At 40.1% G+C, this 22340-nt stretch overlaps 1 protein-coding gene across 16 annotated transcripts in view; it reads right to left on the bottom strand.

Moving 5' to 3' along the window:
- eef1db (eukaryotic translation elongation factor 1 delta b (guanine nucleotide exchange protein)) overlaps positions 1–22045 on the bottom strand; it is a 53667-nt gene extending 31622 nt beyond the window's left edge. For 5 of the 16 annotated variants that reach the window (XR_009795666.1, XR_009795667.1, XR_009795665.1 and 2 more), the window contains exons 1-3: positions 21383–21647; positions 6142–6268; positions 4581–4652 (exon numbers count right to left, since the gene is read on the bottom strand). Coding sequence is in view for 12 of the 16 variants with exons in the window: in XM_061824363.1 (XP_061680347.1) it covers positions 4581–4652; positions 6142–6264 (195 nt within the window). In the remaining 4 variants the exon portion in view is untranslated. Of the gene's footprint in view, positions 1–4580; positions 4653–6141; positions 6269–7462; positions 9600–12851; positions 12908–20702; positions 20777–21382; positions 21685–21925 lie in introns of those variants that run through there. The other 11 variants (XM_061824365.1, XM_061824366.1, XM_061824367.1 and 8 more) reach the window with 11 other exon arrangements.
- Between the last annotated feature and the right edge of the window lie 295 nt (positions 22046–22340).

The following is a 22340-nucleotide window of genomic DNA, read 5'->3' as shown; positions in this document are numbered from 1 at the left end:
TTTTCTTGGCGGCATGATGCTCACTGTTCTAACTCACGACAACAACTGAAGTGACTATGAACTTTCCAACGTTTTAGTGCCGGTTCCACTGTAAAAATTACACGCCAGCAAAACGCTTTTCTGTCGTTATTCACCCATTGGTCACACGCTCAACACGCCCGTGTTATGTTGACAAATCGCTCGTCGCACCCCAATGACAGGTTTGCACACGTTAATGGTTTTTAGGGGTATCTTATTTGGTCGCTGTTACACGCTTTTTGTGCGTTAGACACACGTTAATCACATGCCAGCTGTGTCATCAGTGTTTGAGAACGCCGAAAAATAGAACGTGAAATGTTCAGAGGACGTTGACCAGAACGTCATGGTGTGACGGAGCCTTTAGCAACAACACTTGCTTTGAGGGCATCCTTTTGTTTCAGAATAGTGCTGATTGTCGATTTTGCCATGCCGTACTCCCTCGATAACTCAGAAGCACGCACACCAGATTTGTATTTTGCTATCAAATAATTCTTAAAGTCAACAGTTTTACGCGCCACTTTCCTTTTTTCAGCACCAACATTCCACTTGCCTTCTTTGGAGAATAAGATCCATGATTGGGGGTTGATATTGCTCACTAGGAAGAAAGAGTCACTACCGGGAATCGTCTCCAAGCAGAGGCTGCGTTATACACAGAGCTTCGTGTGTGGGTCAACTGGTTGCGTCCTGCGCGTTACGTCTTATTCGTTTTTTTTTTTTTTCCCCCGGGGGTGCGTTCAAATTCACAATAACAAATCATCGTGGGTCAGCTGGTCGGGGCGTTCGACTACCGATTTTCGTTTGAAAACTGAAGCAAAAAAAGGATTGATCTTCATCTGATGAAGAAATATCAGTATCGGTTTATCGAGAAGATGGAGGAATACTTCCATACAGATTTTAACCTGTGCCTGTAATTAATGTTGAATATTCGGATGGGTCTTCGGGTGGAAAGACGCTGAGTCTGACTACTCGAGAAATCAACGCTGGGCATAATGGTGTTCCATGTAATTGAGCGTTTGGAACGGCACAGTACATGTCACATACGCCCACGTACATCATGTGACTCGCGAAAATGGCAGCGCCCCTAAAAATTCGTAATTGGCGACAAAAATCTTCTCAAAACACTATTAAATGAGAGATGATTTAGCATCACATTGTTAAAATAGGGTACATATTATGACCTTTTGGATACGCTGTTCATCCAAAGCTCTGGATTTCTCCTTTATGATCAGTCAGCCGCTAATTCCTTTTGGCCTTCCAAGTGACAGCTGCCCTTACGTGCTTCCAAAAAGCTTGTATCCGCCACAGGATGTCTCATGAGTGGAGAGAAATAGCTTCCTCAAATGTGACATACCTGGGAGTTGTGGGCATATTCAACCCATGACAGAAAGGTGTGGGATTGCGTGCACCAATGCAGCGAAGAGGAGATTGCAGATTTTGGATTACCTGCTCCATCTGGCCAATGGACTGTGGATGGTAGCTTGAGAGATAAAGTGGCTGCTGTACCCAGTGCCTTACAGAACTTCCTACAGATCTGGGAGGATAACTGAGGACCTCGGTCTTAGACAATGTCTCTGGTGATTCCATGGACTTTTCATACTAAAAGAACATAAAGATTAGCAATCTCAAAAGCAGAAGGTAAACTTGCGAAGGGGGGGGGGGGGAAGCTAGGCTAGTAATAAATTCCAAGGCAATATAGGACCAGGGGCTCGAGGTCGGTTAGGGGCGAAGCAGACATGCTGCGGACTGATGTGAGGCCTTCCCCTGGACAGAGACGGAGTAGGCTACGACAGATTCCTGGGTGTCTTTTGCTAGGGTGGGCCACCACATGTATTATTGAAGGAATTGGAGGGTAAAGGTGATTTCGGGTGAGCTTGGAGCAGTGAACAAAGTGAAGAACCTGAGAGGGGTGACAATAGGGCACGCAGAGATGGTTGGAGGTCCAGTCTTAGGGTTAGGTTGGTCTCTCTCTGAGCCACCTTAACCACTCGTTCCATTTCCCACATAGTACAGGACAGAAGGATGGGTTCAGGATCCAGCGAGCTGGAAGGGTGTGAAAGGAGGCAAGAAAGCGCATGTTTTGTTGTTGCAAACCCAAAGAAAAAAACAGAGGCTAAAATCAAAGTGACTGAGGAGCATTCTCCAGCATGGCTGACGGGGGTAAAGCAGTTTTAGCAGTGTGGAGATAGGCGTGGTTCTTGTGATCAGTCCAGATATTGAAATGGTCCCGGCCCCCTCCAACCAGTCCCATTCCACCAAGGCCTAAAAAATTGGGAGTGACACACGATTCCTCACATCATACTTCCATTCTGGAAGTGACAGGTGATGGGATAAGAAGGCAGAAGGGTGAAGTTTTTGGGTCTTGGGGTCCAACAGAACTTTCCAACTTGTCAATCACTCGTACAATAATAGCGTGCGCTTGGAAAAGTTAATGTTACGAAGAAAATGGTCCTCAGATACGGTTGGGGAACGTGCAATTCTGATGAAAGAATTCCTGCTAGGTTACAAGGGGCCCAGTTGATTCATTTTCCAAAGCCTAAAACACAATTGACAAAGTGTCTACAATGGATTAAGGCTTGCGGAAGACCGCACGTACAAGTAAATGTGAACAATATCAACAAACACAAAGCTGTATGTTTGAAGGTAAGTGAGGGAGAAGTATCTTCTCTGAGTTTGATTTAACTATTATCAGTGCTTTATACATTGCAGGAGAACAACTTTCACTTTGTTAGTGTATCACTGACCTGCTGAATGAAGAGTGTAATGTTTTATCCCAAAGAGTAAAGTTAGTGATATGTAAATATGCGATGTCATGCAAGAGAAATGTCCATTTTCCTATTTGAATCACATCGGACTTTTAAGACAGAGCACTGGGTTCCACTACGAGCCAAGTCAAATGAATAGATCCACTCACTTATAAAGATTACAATGATATTACTCGTGATCTTTCCAAGTAAAAAGTACTCACCCTGCTTTATATGCGGAGTATTCCACTATTTTATCCTGTTGGATTTCAATATGAAGTTTGTGAGCCGTCAAACTTTTTTGCATCGATCGCCAACATTTCACTGTTGAGTGCATTGTCACTCTCACAATGTGCCCTGCACTGTCCAAAATCTTAATTCTGTGTGCATATCCTTGCGTAAAATACAGTATTTCTTGACCGTTCTACAATTTCTTTGAATTATATCATTTTGTTGGAGATTTTAGATCGTTTGATTATTTGATACTTCTTGATTGGACAGGTGTGGATGTGAACAGTGAAAATTAACCAAATATTGTGATTAGCCACAATTCATTATTTAACAGGGGGTGTCTGGGGACTACGATTTCACACAAAGCCAGGTAACGCCTTCATCCTTAAATGAAATTACCATTTGAAAACAGCATTTTCACTTCCACCATATTCGTCTGATATTTACATTCGTTTAAAGATCTTCAAACAGGGAAACTGCATTGGTACTTCCGGGGTGCAAACTGCATCCACCAGTACAGGGTTGATGTAATAAAAATCAAATAAAAACTGAAGCCATAATTTATTAACAATTATGACAATGAATGCCATACAAATGCTCAGAGTAAAAGTTTGAAGATATGGAAATTCAGATGAATTGTTCTGAAAGTGGCAGCATGGTGGGGCAGCTGTAGAGTGTTGGTCTCATAGTTCTGAGGACCTTGGTTCAAATCCCGGTCCCCCGTGTGGCGTTTGCATGTGCCTGTGGGTTCTCTACGAGCACTCCGATTTTATCCCAGCTCCCAAAAGCATGCATTAATTGGAGACTCTAAATTACCCCTAGGTAATCCCCTTGGACTATGATGTTTGCAGATGATATTATGATCTGCAGTGAAAGCAGGGATCAAGTGGAGGAACAATTCGAAAGATAGAGGCACGCACTGAAAAGGAGAGGAATGAAGATTAGCCAAAGTAAAACAGAATATATGTGCATGAATGAGAAAGGTGGAGGGGGAAGAGTGAGGCTGTGGCAACCCCTAATGGGACAAGCCGAAAGAAAAAGAAGAAATTGCCCCTAGGTGTGATTGTGAGTGGCAACTGTTCTCTGTATCTATGTGCCCGGCGATTGGCTGGCAACCAGTCCAGGGTGTAGCCTGCCTCCTGCCCAATGGCTCCAGCACTTTCGAGACCCTCGTGAGGATAGGCGGCTCAGAAAATGGATGGATGTTCTGGGTTGTGCAGCCACTTACGGATCAGATGGTAGTATACTGGCCTTATGTCACGCAATGACTACACTGAGGAAAACCTTTCAGCGCCCAGTATGTAAATAATGTCAGTGTTGTAATGAACATTGTAGTGAACACTACTATGTGATAAAATGCTTCCCACGGGGCATCCATTTTAGCCTGGTCATCCTGGAAGAGGATGCCTGCCCATTTGCGGTCCCTTCTCAAGGTTTCCTTTTTCCCCCCTAAATGGGGTTATGAGGCTTTCCTGGGCTGACTGGGGGATTTAGATTACAAGATATTATCAAATCATTTCCAACTGTGAGCCTGTGAAGCTCTTTGAAACCTTTGAGATTGAGAGCTACATAAACACTTGACTTACTTACTCCTGCAAGTGACTTCTGTATGTTCTCCCGGGCACGTGCGATGTCCTGAAGGATCGCGTTAGCTCCAGCATCCTTATGATAAACAAGAGATACATTTGATTAATTCTATATGATTAATATGTCAAAGGAAACAGGTCTTAAAACTAGTTACACTACCACCTTTGGTCTGGCAGTGACAGAATATTGAAGGACACAATTCTGACTGGTGATTCTAAATAAAACTGACTGTAAATGTTTTCAAAATAGAATTGGGTATTTTATTAATATGGGTTTGCTTTCGGAGGGCTACCATTATGTGCAAGGCTTGACTCTAACGGTGGCCAATTATCCAAGTATGTGTACATTTCAAGAGTCGGAGGTAACACAGGCAATCTTACAGGCCACTTTGGAGTTTTAAATATTGCGTGTGTACTTTGGAGGTTTTCATAAACTCAGAGAGAGCAATAGGAAGAAATATGGAACAATGCAAAGTAAGTTAATGACTTTCATGAAAAGCGGAAGGCAGGTTGAGAATTGCACATGTATGACCAAAGACAGCAAGCAATGTACTGCACAAACTGTTGGATGTCCATTGGTGAAAGGATGCAGGGACATCTCTTTTGGGGTTAGCACATCAAATTTTAATGCAAGAAATTCTTAAGAACCATGAAATGTCTCTTGGTCACCAAGGGTATATTCGCTACTAAACAGGTGAAGATGGCAGGCTTGTTGCGCAACAGTGGGAAGGTGAAGTCTCTGGCCTTAATGAAGTCAGACAAATTTGAAAAGGTGAGAATGTTTTGGAACACATGCTGCGAGGTAGAAATGACCTTTTACAAACTATTAGTGGACGTGTAATAATTGTGTTAATTGAAGACAGTCTGGGTTTTATGCTCTCAAAACTATAAACATGTATGTTTACAAACTGCAACAAAGAAACCTCTATTACCTTTTTTAATTTCTGAGAAAGCTACATTCGTTTTAACAACTTTTTTCTTGGTTTGATGAGAGAATAGTTCTAAAAATTGGAAACAGAGGTTATACGCATTGGAGCTGATTATGGATAGTAATAATTATTTATCTACTCACACATATTTCAGTGTGCATAGGGTTCATTTACATTTAAAAAATGTTCTCCATGTAGTTCAAGAAACTTTAGCATGCTGTAGTCTGCTTTAATCTTAAAAGGCCCCGTAGCTCAGTGGTTAGAGCATCGGTTTGGTAAATCAGGAATTGTGAGTTCATGTCTCACTGGGGCCTCTACTCCCCAAGAGGGGTTGCATCAGGAAGGGCATCCAGCGTAAAAAGTGTGCCAAACAAATATGAGCGTTCATCTGAGATGTCACGCTGTGGCGACCCCTAAAAAGGACAAGCCTAAAGAAATTTACCTTGTCTGTTGTAATCTTAATATACATACTGTAATTATCCAACCCCCCAAAAATTGTGGCGATTAAATATATATCCAGTGTAAATAAATGGCCCTCTAACCACAATAGCTGGTAAGCAAAAATGACTCGTGTGAAACCCAGATTATATGTAGACTCTACTTGGAAATGGATTTGTACATTCAGCTACCACTTACACATACTGCCCGCGTTGTTTGTGGGGAGTTGATCACACGCTCGAAGAAGCGTCTTTCTGCCTCATCGTATCGATATTTGTCAAACCAGATCTTCTCCTTGGTCAGAAAGTTGACAGCGCTCATGTTGCTACATAACAAAGGAAGTACAACAGTCGGACGGACGGTGAACAAGACAGGAGGGATTAGTGTAGTTGAGATTATTCTATTTGTGAATATACAGGGTATATAAAGTCTACAAATCAGTGTTTGAAAGTCAGGTTTTTGTGATGACAAAATTTCACAACTTTACACATTGAATGTGACCTTGAAATTTTTACATAACTGAAAAAAATGGGGAGAAATAAATGTACTATAAATTTGTTGCATAAATATGCACACTCTCAAACTAATAGTTTCTTGCACCACCTTTGTGTTTTGGGATAGAAGTTTGATCAGTGTAACATCTTGAAATTTTTGCCCAATCTTTGTAAAAATACTAAAAATCTGTGAGATGGCGATGGCATCTCCAGTGTACTGCCAAGTTGACAAGCAATGACTGATATTTGGAATTCTTCTTAATTCCCTCCACCTTGACCTGGCTGACAGTTTCAACTGAGAAACGGCCCCAAAGAATAATTCTGCCATTCTCGCTTCACTATTCTGGTAGTGTTTTGGTGTGTGGCAGTGTTGTGATTATCCCAAACATGCATTTTGGAATTATGGCGAAAAAGTTCAAAATAATTTACCAGACCACAGTATATTTCTGTGTGTTTTGAGATTTCAATTGTATTTGTACAAAAGTTAGGTTTTTTTTGCAAGACAAGGCTTCTGTCTTGAAACCCTACGAGCTCTTCATCACAATAGCCAATACAAGCAAGAAATTTCTGAAGCTGCTTCAACGTTGCCTTCAGCCTCTAGACAGCCTTCTCGACAGGTTTTCTTCTCATCAATTTTGGAGGGACATCTTGGTAATTTGACGTCTTGATGATGACTGTTTTCACTGTGTTCAATGCAATCTTTAAAACCTTGGCAATTGTTTTGCATTCCTCTGATGCTTTGGAAAGTTTGAGGACCATGGCTTGTCCTGTATGACAACAAAAGATGCCAGGAAAACTTATCCAGAACAACTAAAATTTGAGTTACTTTATATGGTGCAAGGTATGTGCCAACTGTCATTTAACAAGTTAGAAAAGAATCTAATTCTTAACAGCCACATCCCCATTTAATTTTCTGTGCAACCACATAACATGAATCCCTCTCTACTGTACGGATCACCCATCGTGGATTCTGTGCATCACAGATTTCTGCAACCCCCCGCCCCCCCAAAAAAAGAAAAAGCCAGATCGCTACATACTAATGCACCATCCCCAGCGAGACAACATGGAACAATGAAGCAAAAAAAAGAACCTTTACCTCTACTTTGCGGTTTTTCACTTTTCACGGATGGGTATGTTACCAATTAACCACGAAAAATGATGGATTGCTTTATCTCAGTTGATTTTCCAAATTCCATATAAAATTTTTTTTCCCTTCAAAAGAGTTGTACAGGTCATAGATCATTAATGTGGAAAATGTTTTTGAAGGCTTTGAGGTTATTCATTCTCATTTTTTATATCACAAAAAACTGGCATTTCAACATGGCTGTGTAGCCTTTTATATCCACTGTTTGTAATTGTAGTTATATTATGATGTACTACAGTAGCTCTAAAATATTCACTAGAAGTGGATTACGATGGTACTTTAAACAACACCAACAAAAACAAACATTTGTGAGATGATACACAATAATGCTCACTTCAAATAATCAATCCATCCATTTTCTGTACCACTTATCTTCAACTAGAATCGCTAACGTGCTGGAGCCTATCCCAGCTATTTTTGAGAGCTGGGGTAACACAGCTATCTTCGATAGGTGGTGTATACCCTGAACTGGTCGACAGCGGAATTGCAGGGCACATATAAACAAACATTCACAATCGCATTCACACCTATGGGCAATTTAGATTATTTAATCAAACTATCTGTTGTTTTGGGGATGTGGGAGGAAACCTGAGTACCCGGGGAACCCACGCAGGCAGGGGGAGAACTTGCAAACTCCACAAAGGCGAGGCTGGGATTTGAATCCATTCTTAGACTAGTGAGGCAGATGTGCTAACCAGTCATTCACTGTGCCGCCAATTCAAATAATCATTCCCAAAAAACCAAAAATTAATAAATTAACAAAAAAGGGAATGAATTATGAAAAATGTCAACTTAAAAAATTAGCAAATGCAGAGGAAAAGGAGAGGAAAAACAAAAAGTGAAAGTTTATTCAATCTACAGGTTCAATCATACTTTTCCCACAGTTGGACAGTGACAGCAATCGATGAGTCTGTTTTGGGTCTCCAAATTCTCTTTGCCACCACTGCTTCACCCACACGGAAACCATGGAAACTGCTCTCTGCAGCATCATACCTCCGCTTGGTCAACCACACCCGCTCACTGTCAGGGTGAAGAAAATAGCAAAATCCAAGATCATGCTTCTGTTTGGAAGGTATCTCAGATGGTTCTTCTTCCTCTTCGATTGGGTGCAGAGCATGGAAGACCTCTGCTACACCCAGCAAAACCGCTTGTTTTTTCTCCACCACTACTTCCTCTTCCACCTCTATGAAGCTTTGAGGCAGTTCACCACTTCTCAGAGTGTAGCTGGATTGTTTAGATGAATTGTTCCCACACACACTTTGGTAGTAGATGGCTTCTGCATGATCATACAGTGGCTTCTCCAGCCATATGTGGTGAAACAGGTCTGCTAAAATGGGGCAGAGCCCACTAACAGTTTGTCGTGTAGTTAGTGTAACTGCTTTCTGTTGTGGGCTCAGGGTTACAGGAGTTGGCGCTTGTGATTGATACCCTTCATCAGGGGTTGTGGGCGTGATGAAGCTCTGGGACAAAGAGTTTGCAACAGTCAACTGCATGGATTCTTCGAACTGGTGGTCAGCGTGACTAAAACCTCTCTTCATGGGGGCTTTCATGGATAAAGTGCTTTTTTCTGGAATTGGAGCTGAGCCATTTGGATTACTGTTTACAATGAGTGAGTTTGCCAACCAGCACTGATAGAGGCTCTCTGCTTGCTCATATATGCGTCGTTGAAACCACACATTGGCACATTCCGACTGCAGGGGAATCAGTCTGGTTTGGGAGTCAGTTGGCTGGGGTGTGTTTTTATCACATTCCCTTTTGCTTTTGGCTTTGGCATTAATCTTCACCCTCTCCGGTTTAGATATACATTTCTTGCCACATTGACTTTTTCCACTTCGCTTTGTATCTACGTTGAAGCATCCATTTTCTGGAGATGATGACATTCCCCTATTTTGCTGGGTTGAGTTAGCCTGGTTTCTACACTCGGCCACCAAGTTGGATGAAGAGTCAATCTTACTAAGGTTGGAAGGCTTATTATGATCCGAGATATCTGTTGTAGAATTCTGGCCGGTCTTCGACATCTTTAATCAGTTACAGGAAAAAGAAAACAAGTACAGTCTTGTGTATTAGTTGGACTTAAGCAGAACAAACCTGACAAAATGGATTGATAACTCAAGACCCTTTCACACGTGAATTGCAAACGTCCTTAACATCACTGGTTGGTTCTCAATTTGCAGTAACATACCTGAATCAGTCACTGTCTATATTTAGATGGACAGAAATTCTGATATTTCAGAAAAAACGAAGTAAGAAATGGAAAAAAACTTGGATGTATAATCCATACTCATGTGAACACAAACTATGAGGTTATCTTAGATAAGGTCAACAATGAGGTGAGTAGCTGCTGCCAATGTGAACATTTACAGAGTTTGATATCACCAAGAATAATATCGACATTTCAACATCTGGAGGCGCTATGACCTTACAGATTCAATGAAAGCAATTAGCCCTCATTTCTATTACTTCAGAAGTAGTCTACTGATTGTAAGATGGTGTGTAATTGAAAATGAGCATAAAAATATTCAACTGTTTGCGCCAAGTGTGAAAGGGGATGTTGTGGGGAAATGGTTCACAAATCAGTATTAGAGATCATTCTTAGAAAATAGAAATCGCTGAATTCAGTGAGAAGAATCAAGCAACATGCAAGGGAATGAAATCATGCAGATGAAGTAGGCTAGCAGAATGTAATATGCTTATTTGTCAATAATTATGGTTGACACTCTGAACCAAGGACGACACAGTGAAACAACGCCTTTAAAATTCAGTTTTCTCAATATAGAGCTCGTACACCTACGTCACCGAAATCACGTGACTGGCCACATTACCAGTCAAACAAAGCATTGTTCAATGCTAAGTCCGTTGAGACGAAACGAAAATGTCTCAGCCGATACTGTTAAACATTTAGACAGTGATAATAAATGAAGGTACGTGGAAAAATTAGAGACACTTGGCATAGAGGACCCATATTTAATGCTGAAGTTGATGTTTTCGCCGATAAGAAAGTGGACTGTTAACCCGCTTCCGCTTGTCTTGGACAACTAGATCTACACATGTATCTGGTGAATAAGTCGTTGAGATTTGCACAGAAGAGTTTGAAAGCGTATAAAAGTTTGGACGCATACAAATACTTTGTTGCTGGATCTGTTCTCAATCCAGAATAAATCCGACATAGTGATGGAGCCACTCAGATTTTTTCAATACAAATACCAATATTTAAATAAATGACCCCTGGTTTTACACAAACTTGCATTCATTAACTATGATTGGGAAAAAAAAAAAATAATAATAATAAAAAAAAAAAAAAAAAAAAAGGACGGAGATGGCTACTCCGTACACAGAAGCGTACTGTGCCACATGTAAACCTCTGTCAACCTTCTTTGCGACAGACGGTTTATTTTCTTTTTTTTAAATACGTTTAATCCCGTTTAATTGCCGAAATCCATCGATATTTTCTGGTCTTGTCAGATCATTCTGTCTCATATGCTGTGACAACCAACAGCAGAACAGGTCTCGGGTATTGTAAATATCCTCTTCCGGTTCAATGTCTCCCACAATCTCGAGCAGCTCTGTTTGACTGGCAATATGACACCGTGAAAATGGTGACGTAACGTGCACAAGCTCTATAGTCGGGGGGTAAAAATATGCCCGAAACCAATTATTGAGTTCATCTGTCAGAATCCACTGTGCGTTTTGATAAGGAGCAGGGCAAAATTATGCAGACAGCTACAATAGCTTCTTGCTCTAGCTAGCTCAGGGGGCACAAACTCAATTTAACTTGGGGCTACCAGAGGCAGAGTCAGGCTGAGGCTGGGCTGCAGCCTCGGCACATGAACGTGCGTGCAATTTAAACTAAAAGTTTTAAAAAAATCCAATCTTCTCAAACCTCTTCTTTATTTTTTAACACAAAATAAGAAACAGATGCGAGTGTAAACAAGTTGTGTGCAAAACTACAATTAAACTCTCTTTGGTAATACTGCTTTAACTTTCACTCATTGAAAAATGTTTCTATGCTTGGATCAAGCCCACTCAATGTCACACCCCCTTGAGCCATATACCCCACCATGTTTGATAGGTTTGTCAGCTCTCCACACCACACTAAAACCCGAGGGCCATACAAACAGTAAACTTTCATATCCAAACAGGGTGACAAAATATCATCTCATGAGCCATTGTGCCAGTTTGAGACTCCTGATCCAGCTAGTCATTAATTGGTTTTCTGCCACATGCTTGTCAGTTGTGATCAAATCATAGTTTGTCTGTGTGCATGTGCAATGTTCAACAACACACTGGCCTTTCAATCATGTACACGTGTCAGTTGTTTGAAAAAAAAAAAGTTTCCCCAGATGATGTTATAACCCCTGCTTGTTCATCATTCAAGAATTAAGAGGGTTTTTAACATTGATATTAAAATCCTTAACGTCTGGTTCTACTTGTATGATGTCTGTCAAAATCTTATATTGCCTGCACTGTTAAAATGATTTAATGATGGTGACAATTTGGAATTGCAACAAACTACAGATTCCAAGTAATTATCTATAGATTTTTTTTTAATCCAAATAAATCATAGGCTGGGCCATTGTTTGGCTTGTAAGAACAAGGAGCGCTCATTATTAGTTATACAGCACAAGAAATGAGGACCTTTTTATCTTTGTAATGCCAATGGGTCAAACAAGTCTCAATTATTGCCCTACTAGTGTTTTTAGTTCTACCTTTTTAACAATTGCTCTTTTAGTTCTGTTTATGATGACCATAAAAACCACTCATCAACTAGCGTTCAACTAGTGATCAAGTAGCGATGCAGTGCTACACTAGCAATAATGAACATGTCAATTATGAGCAAAATCTTTGGGAAGTGTATAAACTTTTCAAGCGCAGAATTTTTAATAGTACTAATAAAATTAACTTGTTAAATTGAGCAAGTTTTTTTAAATTGTTACCAGTCTGTATGTTTTTTGTCTGTTAAACTAGACATATCTCCAGTCTATAAAAAGAAAATGGTCCCTGGCAAAATGTGTAAAAATTGTTTAGACATTCACATTTACAATAAATGGAGGTCATGCAGGCCATGCAGTTTTGATGATACTAACATACAAATACATTGTTTGCCTGAATGCAGGGACCCCCCCCCCCCCCCTCCACACACAAACACGCACACGCCCACACAGACACACACTTGTAAAAATAATTAAACACTGACAAACGGATCATGGGTAGTCTTTGGAAAGCCATTTCCTCCAATCAAGTAACAAATTGCAATCAAGGTCTGAACTTACCGTCAGTGGCAATATGCAATTCTCGAGTCTAAAATGAATTGCTCAAATGTTCTTTTCTTCCAGCAAACCACAAGCGATTGGAAAAGAAATGAAAAAAATAAATCAATCATGAGCTTGCCAAGTCAAACAAAAAGTTACAGGGACAGTAATACATACAAAATTGATACATTCAAGTAAAAATAGCATTCCCAATGTACTGTTTTCAGTTTCCATAGAACCCAGATGCCAAAATTACTAGCTTGATGCATTACATAATACTGACTAAATTGCTTTTTAATTATTAACCGAATACTGTAAAAAATATTAAAAAGCTCAAGGTCAGCATGGCCAATACCCATTGTCATCATCATCTCAAGTATTCTCTTCCATACCTTTTGAACAACAGCAGTGTGACTGCCCACAAAATGACATGAAAAAACAGTAGGGATGCATGATTACTGTTTTTTTCCCACCGATAATATAACTTGCTGCTTCTTCAAGCCAAAACTGATACAATAACTGTTATTGTTCTTTTAATGGACCCCCAAACTGATGGAAAGCTCAAGCCTGGATATTGTATATACTACTAATTGTGTTTTAGATGAAACTGTTAGTATCATAGAATGCGATTTTATCCAACCACTTTCTGTACATCTTATTTTTTATTCATCTAAAATATTAAAATAATATGATAGTAATATGATAAATATGTATTGTAGTGACAAAAGCTTGGTTGTCACTGCCCCCCCCCCCAAAAAAAAAAAAAACAACAACTTGACAAACTGCAATCTCCCAAGGTGTCGGCCACTAAAGGACACCATGGTATCTAACCCAAATCTTGAATTAATTAGGAACTTTCCGTCAAATCTTGATTCCATGACCCCAAGTATTTCAAGTCGTCCACCCTTGTGATCTCTTTTCCCTTGAGCCTCACTCTTCCCTCTCCACCCTTCTCATTCACGCACATATATTCTGTTTTACTTCGGCTAATCTTCATTCCTCTCCTTTCCAGTGCATGCCCCCATCTTTCTAATTGTTCCTCCACCTGCTCCCTACTTTCGCTGCAGATCACAATGTCATCTGCGAACATCATGGTCCAAGGGTATTTCAGTCTAACCTCATCTGTCAGCCAATCCATTACCACAGCAAACACTATGGGGCTCAGAGCTGATCCATGATGCAGTCCCACCTCCACCTTAAATTCCTCACACCTCACACCTATAGCACACCTCACCGCTGTTCTTATCTTGAGACTCTGTCATGGGCTTTCTGTAGATCCACAAATATACAATGCAGCTCCTTTTGACCGTTTCTGTACTTTTCCACCAGCATCCTCAAGGCAAAATAATGCATTTTTGGTACTCTTTCTGAATGTATGAAACCACACCATTGCAGTCACTCACATTTGAAAAGTTAGTCTTGCTCGCAGATATAGTTACGGGTGTGGTCCACCAGTCATGCCCGCATTTAAAGTTGCTGGTGTGATTAGGGATGGAGTCTCAAGACCTTAAAATAACTTACTGGATTAATATAACATAACTGTAAATTTAAAATAAAATAAACAAATACATAACTAAAATAGAAAAAAAAATAAAACTCAGAAAGCTTAATTTCCAATTTCAACAGATATTAGCAGAAAATGATATAAAATGGTATTTAAAATTCTTCAGCAATAAAAAATCTTGATCTGACAAACTTTATCTGAAGAAAAGTTAAATGCACTGGCCTGTCAAGGAATAAACACGGTCTATACCCGCAAAGTTTCGAAACTGCTGAAAGTTTAGTTCAACATAATCCGTAGATATTGAAAGACGTTGCTTATTTTGTGTAGTCTTGACATTAATTTACGTGTCTATTTCATAAACATTGTTAACTAAACAAGCCTGTTCCTAAACAATTAGTATTCACCCGGAAATAGGAAATGCAAGTTAAACGTGCTGAGCATGTACGGAAGTGATGCCAAAAGCACATTCGGAGCTGCTTCACGGACTGCGAGCGCATTTACGTCGAAAGTCATCAACATAATGAGCCATGTCAAATGAAATCCAGTTACACCAGGGGTGCTCAAAGTGTCAATCACGAGGCAGTGTGACGGCATGCCCAAAAAAAACAAAGAAAAAAAAAAAAGACGTTAGACTATCATCCACGTTGTCACTTGATTCAAGTGTAGCCAATACGTCGAGAACACCAACATAAAGGCGCATTCTCGCAAGCCGGCCTCCTATTTACGACAGTCGCGGCAATGCATGCACCCCCCCCCACACACACACAACATCATGATTGGCGTATATTTGTTACACTGTATCGCTAGCTTGTTGCCACTATGCTGATTTTGTTGAACTAAACTTTCAGCATTTTCAAAACATTGCGGGTATAGACCGTTCGTATTTATGCCTTGACAGGCCAGTGGATTTAACTTTTCTTCAGATAAGGTTTGTCAGATCAAGAATTTTTATTAATGAAAAATTTTAAATACCATTTTATATCATATTCTACTGATATCAGTTTAAATTGGAAATTATTATATCAGTTATAAATTTTGGTTTTCTATTTGAGTTATGTATTTGTTTTATTTTGAGTTGTGTTATATTAATCCAGTAAGTAACTAACTTTCAGCATTTTCAAAACATTGCAGGTATACACCATTCGTGTTTATTCCTTCACAGGCCAGTGCATTTAACTTTTCCTCAGTATCTGCGAGCATGACTGACCACACCCGTAAATTTTTCAAATGTGAGTGACTGCTGAAACATTACCTGTGTGATATCCAAGAAATATTTTCAGTGTAACTGAATCTCCGTTGACATTGCTCACGATGTTGAGGACTTTCAACGTAAACGCACTCGCAGTACGCGAAGAAGCTCTGAACATTAACTTTTGGCATAACCTCCAAACATGCTCAGTACAGTTAACTTGCATTTCCTGTTTCTGGGTGAATACTGATTGTTTAGGAGCAGGCTTGTTTTTTTGCTACTCGTAACAAATTTTACTTGCATGATTTTTCATGCTCGACTGCGCAGATTTGCAAAGCGCAATGGGGCTCGCATATGTGAAATCACAGTGGCTTGTGATGTCTAAATTCAAACGCAAATTATCTTTTCTAGACGAAAATACATGTTCAACTGTACTGTAAAATGAAATAAAATAAAAGTTTTTCACTTTTATTTATTATTATTATGAATTAAAATCCACAAAGTTTGACCTAGTTTCCCATGTCTGAAAAATGACTCACTCCGGGGGTGGAGACTGATACGTCACTACAGGTGGACTTGCTATTGTGCGACTGGTACTGTCTGGTTATGGCATCAGTTTACCACGTGAAATTATATTTATGGTGAAGCAAGATATCACCAGCTATTGCTCTCAAATTAACGTTGCAACATTTTAATCGGACTTCCTCAATTTAAATCCTTATTTGTGAAAATATATCTTAGACTGTGGACTACGTTTTCATCTTCTGTTTGTTTTGGTGCGATAATAGACAAACCATGTACACGCAAATTGGTGACGCACATCGTACTGCAGATAGTTTCTCATACAAGCACATGCAGATCCATCGTGCTGTACAATAAACGGCTGGGTGGTCGTGTACCTATTTACTAAATACACGGTGTTTGCATAATTTTAAAACAAGACCGAAAATTTTGTATATACATTCAGGATATCGAAGCCTTTACTATTTCTGAGTTTATGACTAATTAAATCAAACAGGAACTTCACAAATGCTTACCAGTCTTTGTTTCCAACACGAGGCATATCCTGCTCGGCACTTTCTTTTTGTCCAACCCTTACCCCGGCATTTGAACATGTGTGCTGTCTAACTGGCTCAAGTTGATAACCTTTAAAACCTTTATAATCCTTGTATTCTTCACTGTCTTCGTGGGACCCTTCAGAATAGTGTTCATCGGTTAAAATATCGGAAAATGCATTCTCATTCTTACAATGTATTATAATACTCGCCATTGTTGACACCAGCTATGATGTCACGTTCCTAGTCGGATGTTTCCGCTTTGTTTTTGTCTTTTTCCGGCGAATTCAGCAATCTGCAATCTTTTTTGCTGATAGTCGAAAAATATGTTTCCTTCATAACGGAATTCAGATTTCAATTCTGTATTAAAAACTGTGTAATATTAGCAAAAAGGTACACTAAGGACATTGCATACACTTGAAAGATGAGAAGTATCACACTTCTCCACCATTCTTCAGGCATCTTCTTGCCTACTGTTGAATAAGTTGGTCAAAAAGTCCACAGCTGAATGTGCAAGAATTCAAGGAAATTACATTGCAAATCTAAAGTATTTTCAGAAAATACAAAGCCTTAAAAAATAAATCTTGGCATCAGTTAAGATGAACAACTAAAATATGTTGGGCTTACTTGACGTCAATGGCAATATTTTTTTGGGAGGTATGATTCACTGATCTAAAAAAAAAATAAAAATTAAAAAAAAAAAAAAAAAACTGGATGGCTCTGTGGCCACCAAAACTGAAGTCGCCACCTGCTATCTTGATACTCCCAAAACAGCCATACCGACCTGTCCTCACTTCACATTGCTTTCCTATCTCCACAGGTATGTCATCAGGCCAAACAGCCTTTTCAGTTTTCATCTTCTTTCGTGCCTTTCTAACTTTCCCCTAACTTAATCATTCCCACTTCATGGTCCTTCACACTTGCCCCTTTTGTTCTTCCTGATTTCCTTCATTCATCAACTTTTCAAAGTATTCTTTCCATCTATTTAGCACACTACTGGCACATTTCTATCTCTATCCTTAATCACGCTTACCTTACTGACAATTGCGACAAAGCGTGAATGTAAAGTAAAGATTAGCTGATCAAGAAAATTTTGGAGGGTTTTGTTCCTTAACTGCCAAATACATATATAATATGCCAAATACTCATGAATACACGTGCATATAAACACACAACAATCTGGCAACAAGTGGCATGAAAAACAAGACTTAAATACACAACAGAATCACCACACACGAAGAAGTGACACACAGCCACGCTGCCACAGCTGCTACAGCTGCTATCAAACACCCGACTTAAATCTGTGCTTCTGCATTCACGGCAAGTGGAGAACCACACCCCTGAAATATTTATTATGTGGTGAAAAATGATAGGGTTGGTGGGAAGGATGATGGACTATTCGCATTTTATGTTTCACCGAGCAGCACAGTGGATGCTGGTTATAGTGTCTAATTGAACATTCTAAATTGCCCGTAGGTGTGAATGTCTGCGCGAATGGTTGTTCGTTGATATGTTGGCAAATGGCAACCAGTTCAGGGTGTACACCTGGCCGAAGATAGGTGGCATAAGCTCCAACACTCCCGCGACCCTTTTGAGTATAAGCAGCTCAGAAAATGGAGGGAAGTTTCAATGAATAACTTCATGGAGCCAGAGTGGTCTCGAGGGGTAACATCACCTAGTGGCGAGAAGGTATAGTAAGCGTGACGTTTGCAGGAGTTAGCTGTTGTTACCTGCCAAGGTGTTCCTGCTGCTCTTCTTTTGGCTTTAGCAGCTAAGCGAATGTGATACTTAGTCGGTCGCTCGGTCTCACCGCAAGTGTCACAGGTAGGAACACAAAGTCAATGGTCGTAATTTCAGCAAATGCTGTTGATCATGATCTGATTTACTGCAGGTGTTGTCGTAGGCGAAGAATTTTAGCCATAATATCCATGACAAAGCGGCCTCACAGTTCTGAGATCCAGGGTTCATTCCTAACCCACCTGTGTGGAGTTTGCATGCTCTCCCAGTGCTTGCGTGGGTTTTCTCCCACATCCAAAAAACATTCAACATTAATTTGACAATCTAAATTGCCCCTAGGTGTGACTGTGGGTGTGACTGTTGTCTGTCTCCATGTGCCCTGCAAATGGCTGGCAACCAGTTCAGGGTGTACCCTGCTTCCTGTGCGTTGACAGCTGGGATAGGCTCCAGCATTCCCACGACCCTTGTAACGATAGACTGAGAAAATGGATGGATGGATGGATGGATGGATCCGTGACTGTCTGTAGCCAATGCAACAGTTTAGCGAGTGGCAGGCAGTATGCCACTCAATTGTTTGGTGCCACTGAATGGCACGGTCGAGTTTTGTGGGGTATTGGACCAATGAGTATATGTCATTATTTCCAAACTCTGGGCCGATTTTTATTGGGCATCACTAAATAGTAGTAATTAATGAACCCTATTTTGTGATTTATTTTTAACTCAGCGAGAATCCTCTTTTTATCAGTTAAAAAAAATGATGGAACCGGTTTCCACCAGCAGGGGGAATTCTGGCAGAGGCCATGTTTTGTTTTGTTCTTGAAATGGAAGTAGCCAGATGGCACAGTAGTGGAACTGGTTAGAACGTTGACCTCACAGTTCTGAGAACCGGGGTTCAAATCCCAGCCCCACCTGAGTGGAGTTTGTTTTCTCTGGGCACTCCGATTTCCTCCCACATCACAAACAATTAATTGGGGACTCTAAATTGCCTTTTGGTGTGATTGTGAGTGCGACTGCTGTTTGTCTCCACGTGCCCTGCGATTGGCTGGGAGTTCAGGATGTACCCTGCTTCCTGCCTGATGATAGCTGGGATAGGCTCTAGCACTACTGCGACCCTTGTGAGAAGAAGGGGCTCAGAAAATGGATGAATGGAAGTAGCCATTTCCATCAGTGAAAAAACAATATTACACTGTTCCAAGTGGCACAGTCACTTCCATAGGCAAGCAACATTCAAAAGATTTAAGTCAGTGTTTGTTTAGACTTGAACGGGCCATGTATAGATATTTTTGCTCTCCATAGAAATCTAAAATTTGACTTCACGAAGGTTTTGTGTATTTGTACATGTCAAAATGTATTCAAATTACATGAATTGTGTTTTTGTACATCTGATAGCTTATCAACATAGTACATGATACTCTTCATGCACCATGTGGGTCACCTACAGTTGTGGCCAAAAGTTTTGAGAATGACAAGTATTGGTTTTAACAGTGTGTTTTTAGATCTTTTTGTTAGATGTTACTATGATATACTGAAGTATAATTACAAGAATTTTATTTTTGTCAAAGGCTTTTACTGACATGAAATTTATGCATTGTAGTGTTGACGCCTTCTTTTTCAAGACCTATGCAATTCGCCCTTGGACCCTATCAATTAACTTCTGTGCCTCATCTTGGCTGATGGCAGTCCATTGTTACATAATAAATGCTTAAGAGTTTGTCAAATTTGTCAATTTTTGTATGTCCACATACCTCTTGAGGATTAGCAACAAATACACTTTATGCATATATTTATCATGCATTTATATTTAAGTTCTTTTAGCAATAACTGCCTTGATTCTATGTATTTTTTATTTTTTCCTCATACCTAATATATTCTATTTTATTCTACTTTATTTATTGTAGATAAGTGCTCATTATTTCGTTGCATGCACAGTCATATATTGACAAAGGCTTTTTATTTATTTATTAAGTTTTCTATGGGATTAAGGTCTGGGGGGTTTCCTGGCCATGGACCGAAAATGTCAATTTTGAGCCACGTAGTCATCACTTTTGCCTTACTGCAAGGTGCTCCGTCATGCTGGAAAATGAATTGTTCATCAAACTGTTCGAGGTAGTAGATTTTCTTAAAATTAATTTATGTCATTGTCAAAACCTTCGGCCATGGGTGTAATGCACGATACCACATCAGTTTTGTCCCGTCCCCTGCTGTTGCTTTAGTGCACCGCATGGAGGGAATTTAACAGTTGTTGCCCCCCCCCCTCCCCAAATGTCCCATTTCACCCATGGACTTGAAAAAAAAGTGGTGGAAACTGGCATTCAGCCCAGTAATAAATAAATAAATATATATACACACATACATACAAGCGCACACACACAAAAGTCATCACTTACACTAATATTTTTACTGGCAGGATAGGCTTCTATGCCGCAGGGCAGTCCACTACAATCTAATAGGTCAGGATTAACTGCGAAATGATACAGAAAATATATAACATTATATTGGATATTTGGGAGTGAGGTCGCTGTTTCGGTGAAAGTCATGGAAGATGCTGCTCTAAATGCTAGAAGACTGCATCTTTGCACAACTGTGACTTTTAAAAGAAATAGTTCCCTATTAATTGAATGTTTATTGTTCGTTCTTCTCCATACTCAACATGAACGTCGTACCAGGGCGGCACTGACTGCCGTAGACAAATTCCTTGTATGTTGTGACATACGTAGTCATTAAAGCTGAATCTGATGTCGCACGATGGTGGAGGCAACTGAAAAACCTCAGTATAAATATTAACACCCTTGGAATAACCATGGAACATCAAACGAAATTACCAACAGAGTGGGAGGTTTGCACCGACTAAGTAAACCAAATCCCTGCAAATCACGATACTAGCGACATTTCGTCTTCATTTGACCATCACTGCGTAACAATCAGCCCGTTATGGTCGGCCTCATTCTGCTCTAACGTTTGCTAGCAATGGCTAACACATGCCCACTGGTGGCTTCTTTCCTCCTAATATCTACCCTTTAACCAACAGGAACAAACGATCGCGAGTGACAATGAGCTATTGACTTACTGTTGGATTTTTAGGTGTCGTCGTTACCGAAACAGGCTGTGACATGAACGTCTTAGGCCAAGTAAAAAGTGGAAAAGGGAAGTAGAGGCTGTGCGCATGGGATTGAGCTAAGAAGATGATGGGGGAAGGGGAAGACACGTCGATGCCTTCCTCATTATGTGACGTCAAAATGAAGTCAGAAATCAAACTACTGCTCTAAGAAAAAGACTTGGATAGCGCATACACATCGAGCGGTATGTCGAATGGTTGAAGCCAGTTGGCCGCCATTTTGGTACTCCCAAAATGTGTGGAGGACATGGTTTCAGTTTGGATTATGGCGTGGTTTTTCTCAAAGTTTGGCATGTACAATGAAAACTGGTTGTGTGACCTTGACATTTTTTCAGTTCTGGTAAATGGCTAAGTGCAAAGGAAAGACATATAACACCATGACTACCAAGAAACATTGCATATTACCTTGGGCCGATTTTCGTGACATGTTAGCTTTTCCCAAAAAACCTTTACAAACAAACTTTAACAGTGTCAAAGTAAATCTTTCCAATTTACCTGTGGAATGTTTTCTCACAACCACGAAGCAGGTCGGGATGGTTGATTTGGGAGAATCAAGTTGGTGGGTGGCAACTTCAGTTTTGGTGGCCAATGAGCCATCCAGGTGTTTGTTTTTTTTTTTTTTTTAGATCAGCGAATCATACCTCCCCAAAAATATCGCCATTAAGACCAACATTTTTTAGTTCTACATCTTAACTGATGCTAAGATTTATTTTTTAAGGCTTTGTATTTTCTGAAAATACTTTGCAATGTAATTTCCTTGAATTCTTGCACATTCAGCTGCAGGGATATTTCCAAAATACAATTGCCTGTTGCACTGAATACAGTATACACTAATATTTTCCTACACATCGTCCCTAAACCGAGTGGCGGTTGGCGACCGTGTGGTGACTACCGCCGCCTTAACTACGCC

This window comes from Syngnathoides biaculeatus, chromosome 7, assembly GCF_019802595.1.
Source record: "Syngnathoides biaculeatus isolate LvHL_M chromosome 7, ASM1980259v1, whole genome shotgun sequence".
Lineage (NCBI taxonomy): Eukaryota > Metazoa > Chordata > Actinopteri > Syngnathiformes > Syngnathidae > Syngnathoides > Syngnathoides biaculeatus.
The sequence above is the reverse complement of the archived record's forward strand: the minus strand, read 5'-3'. Positions and strand labels throughout refer to the sequence as shown.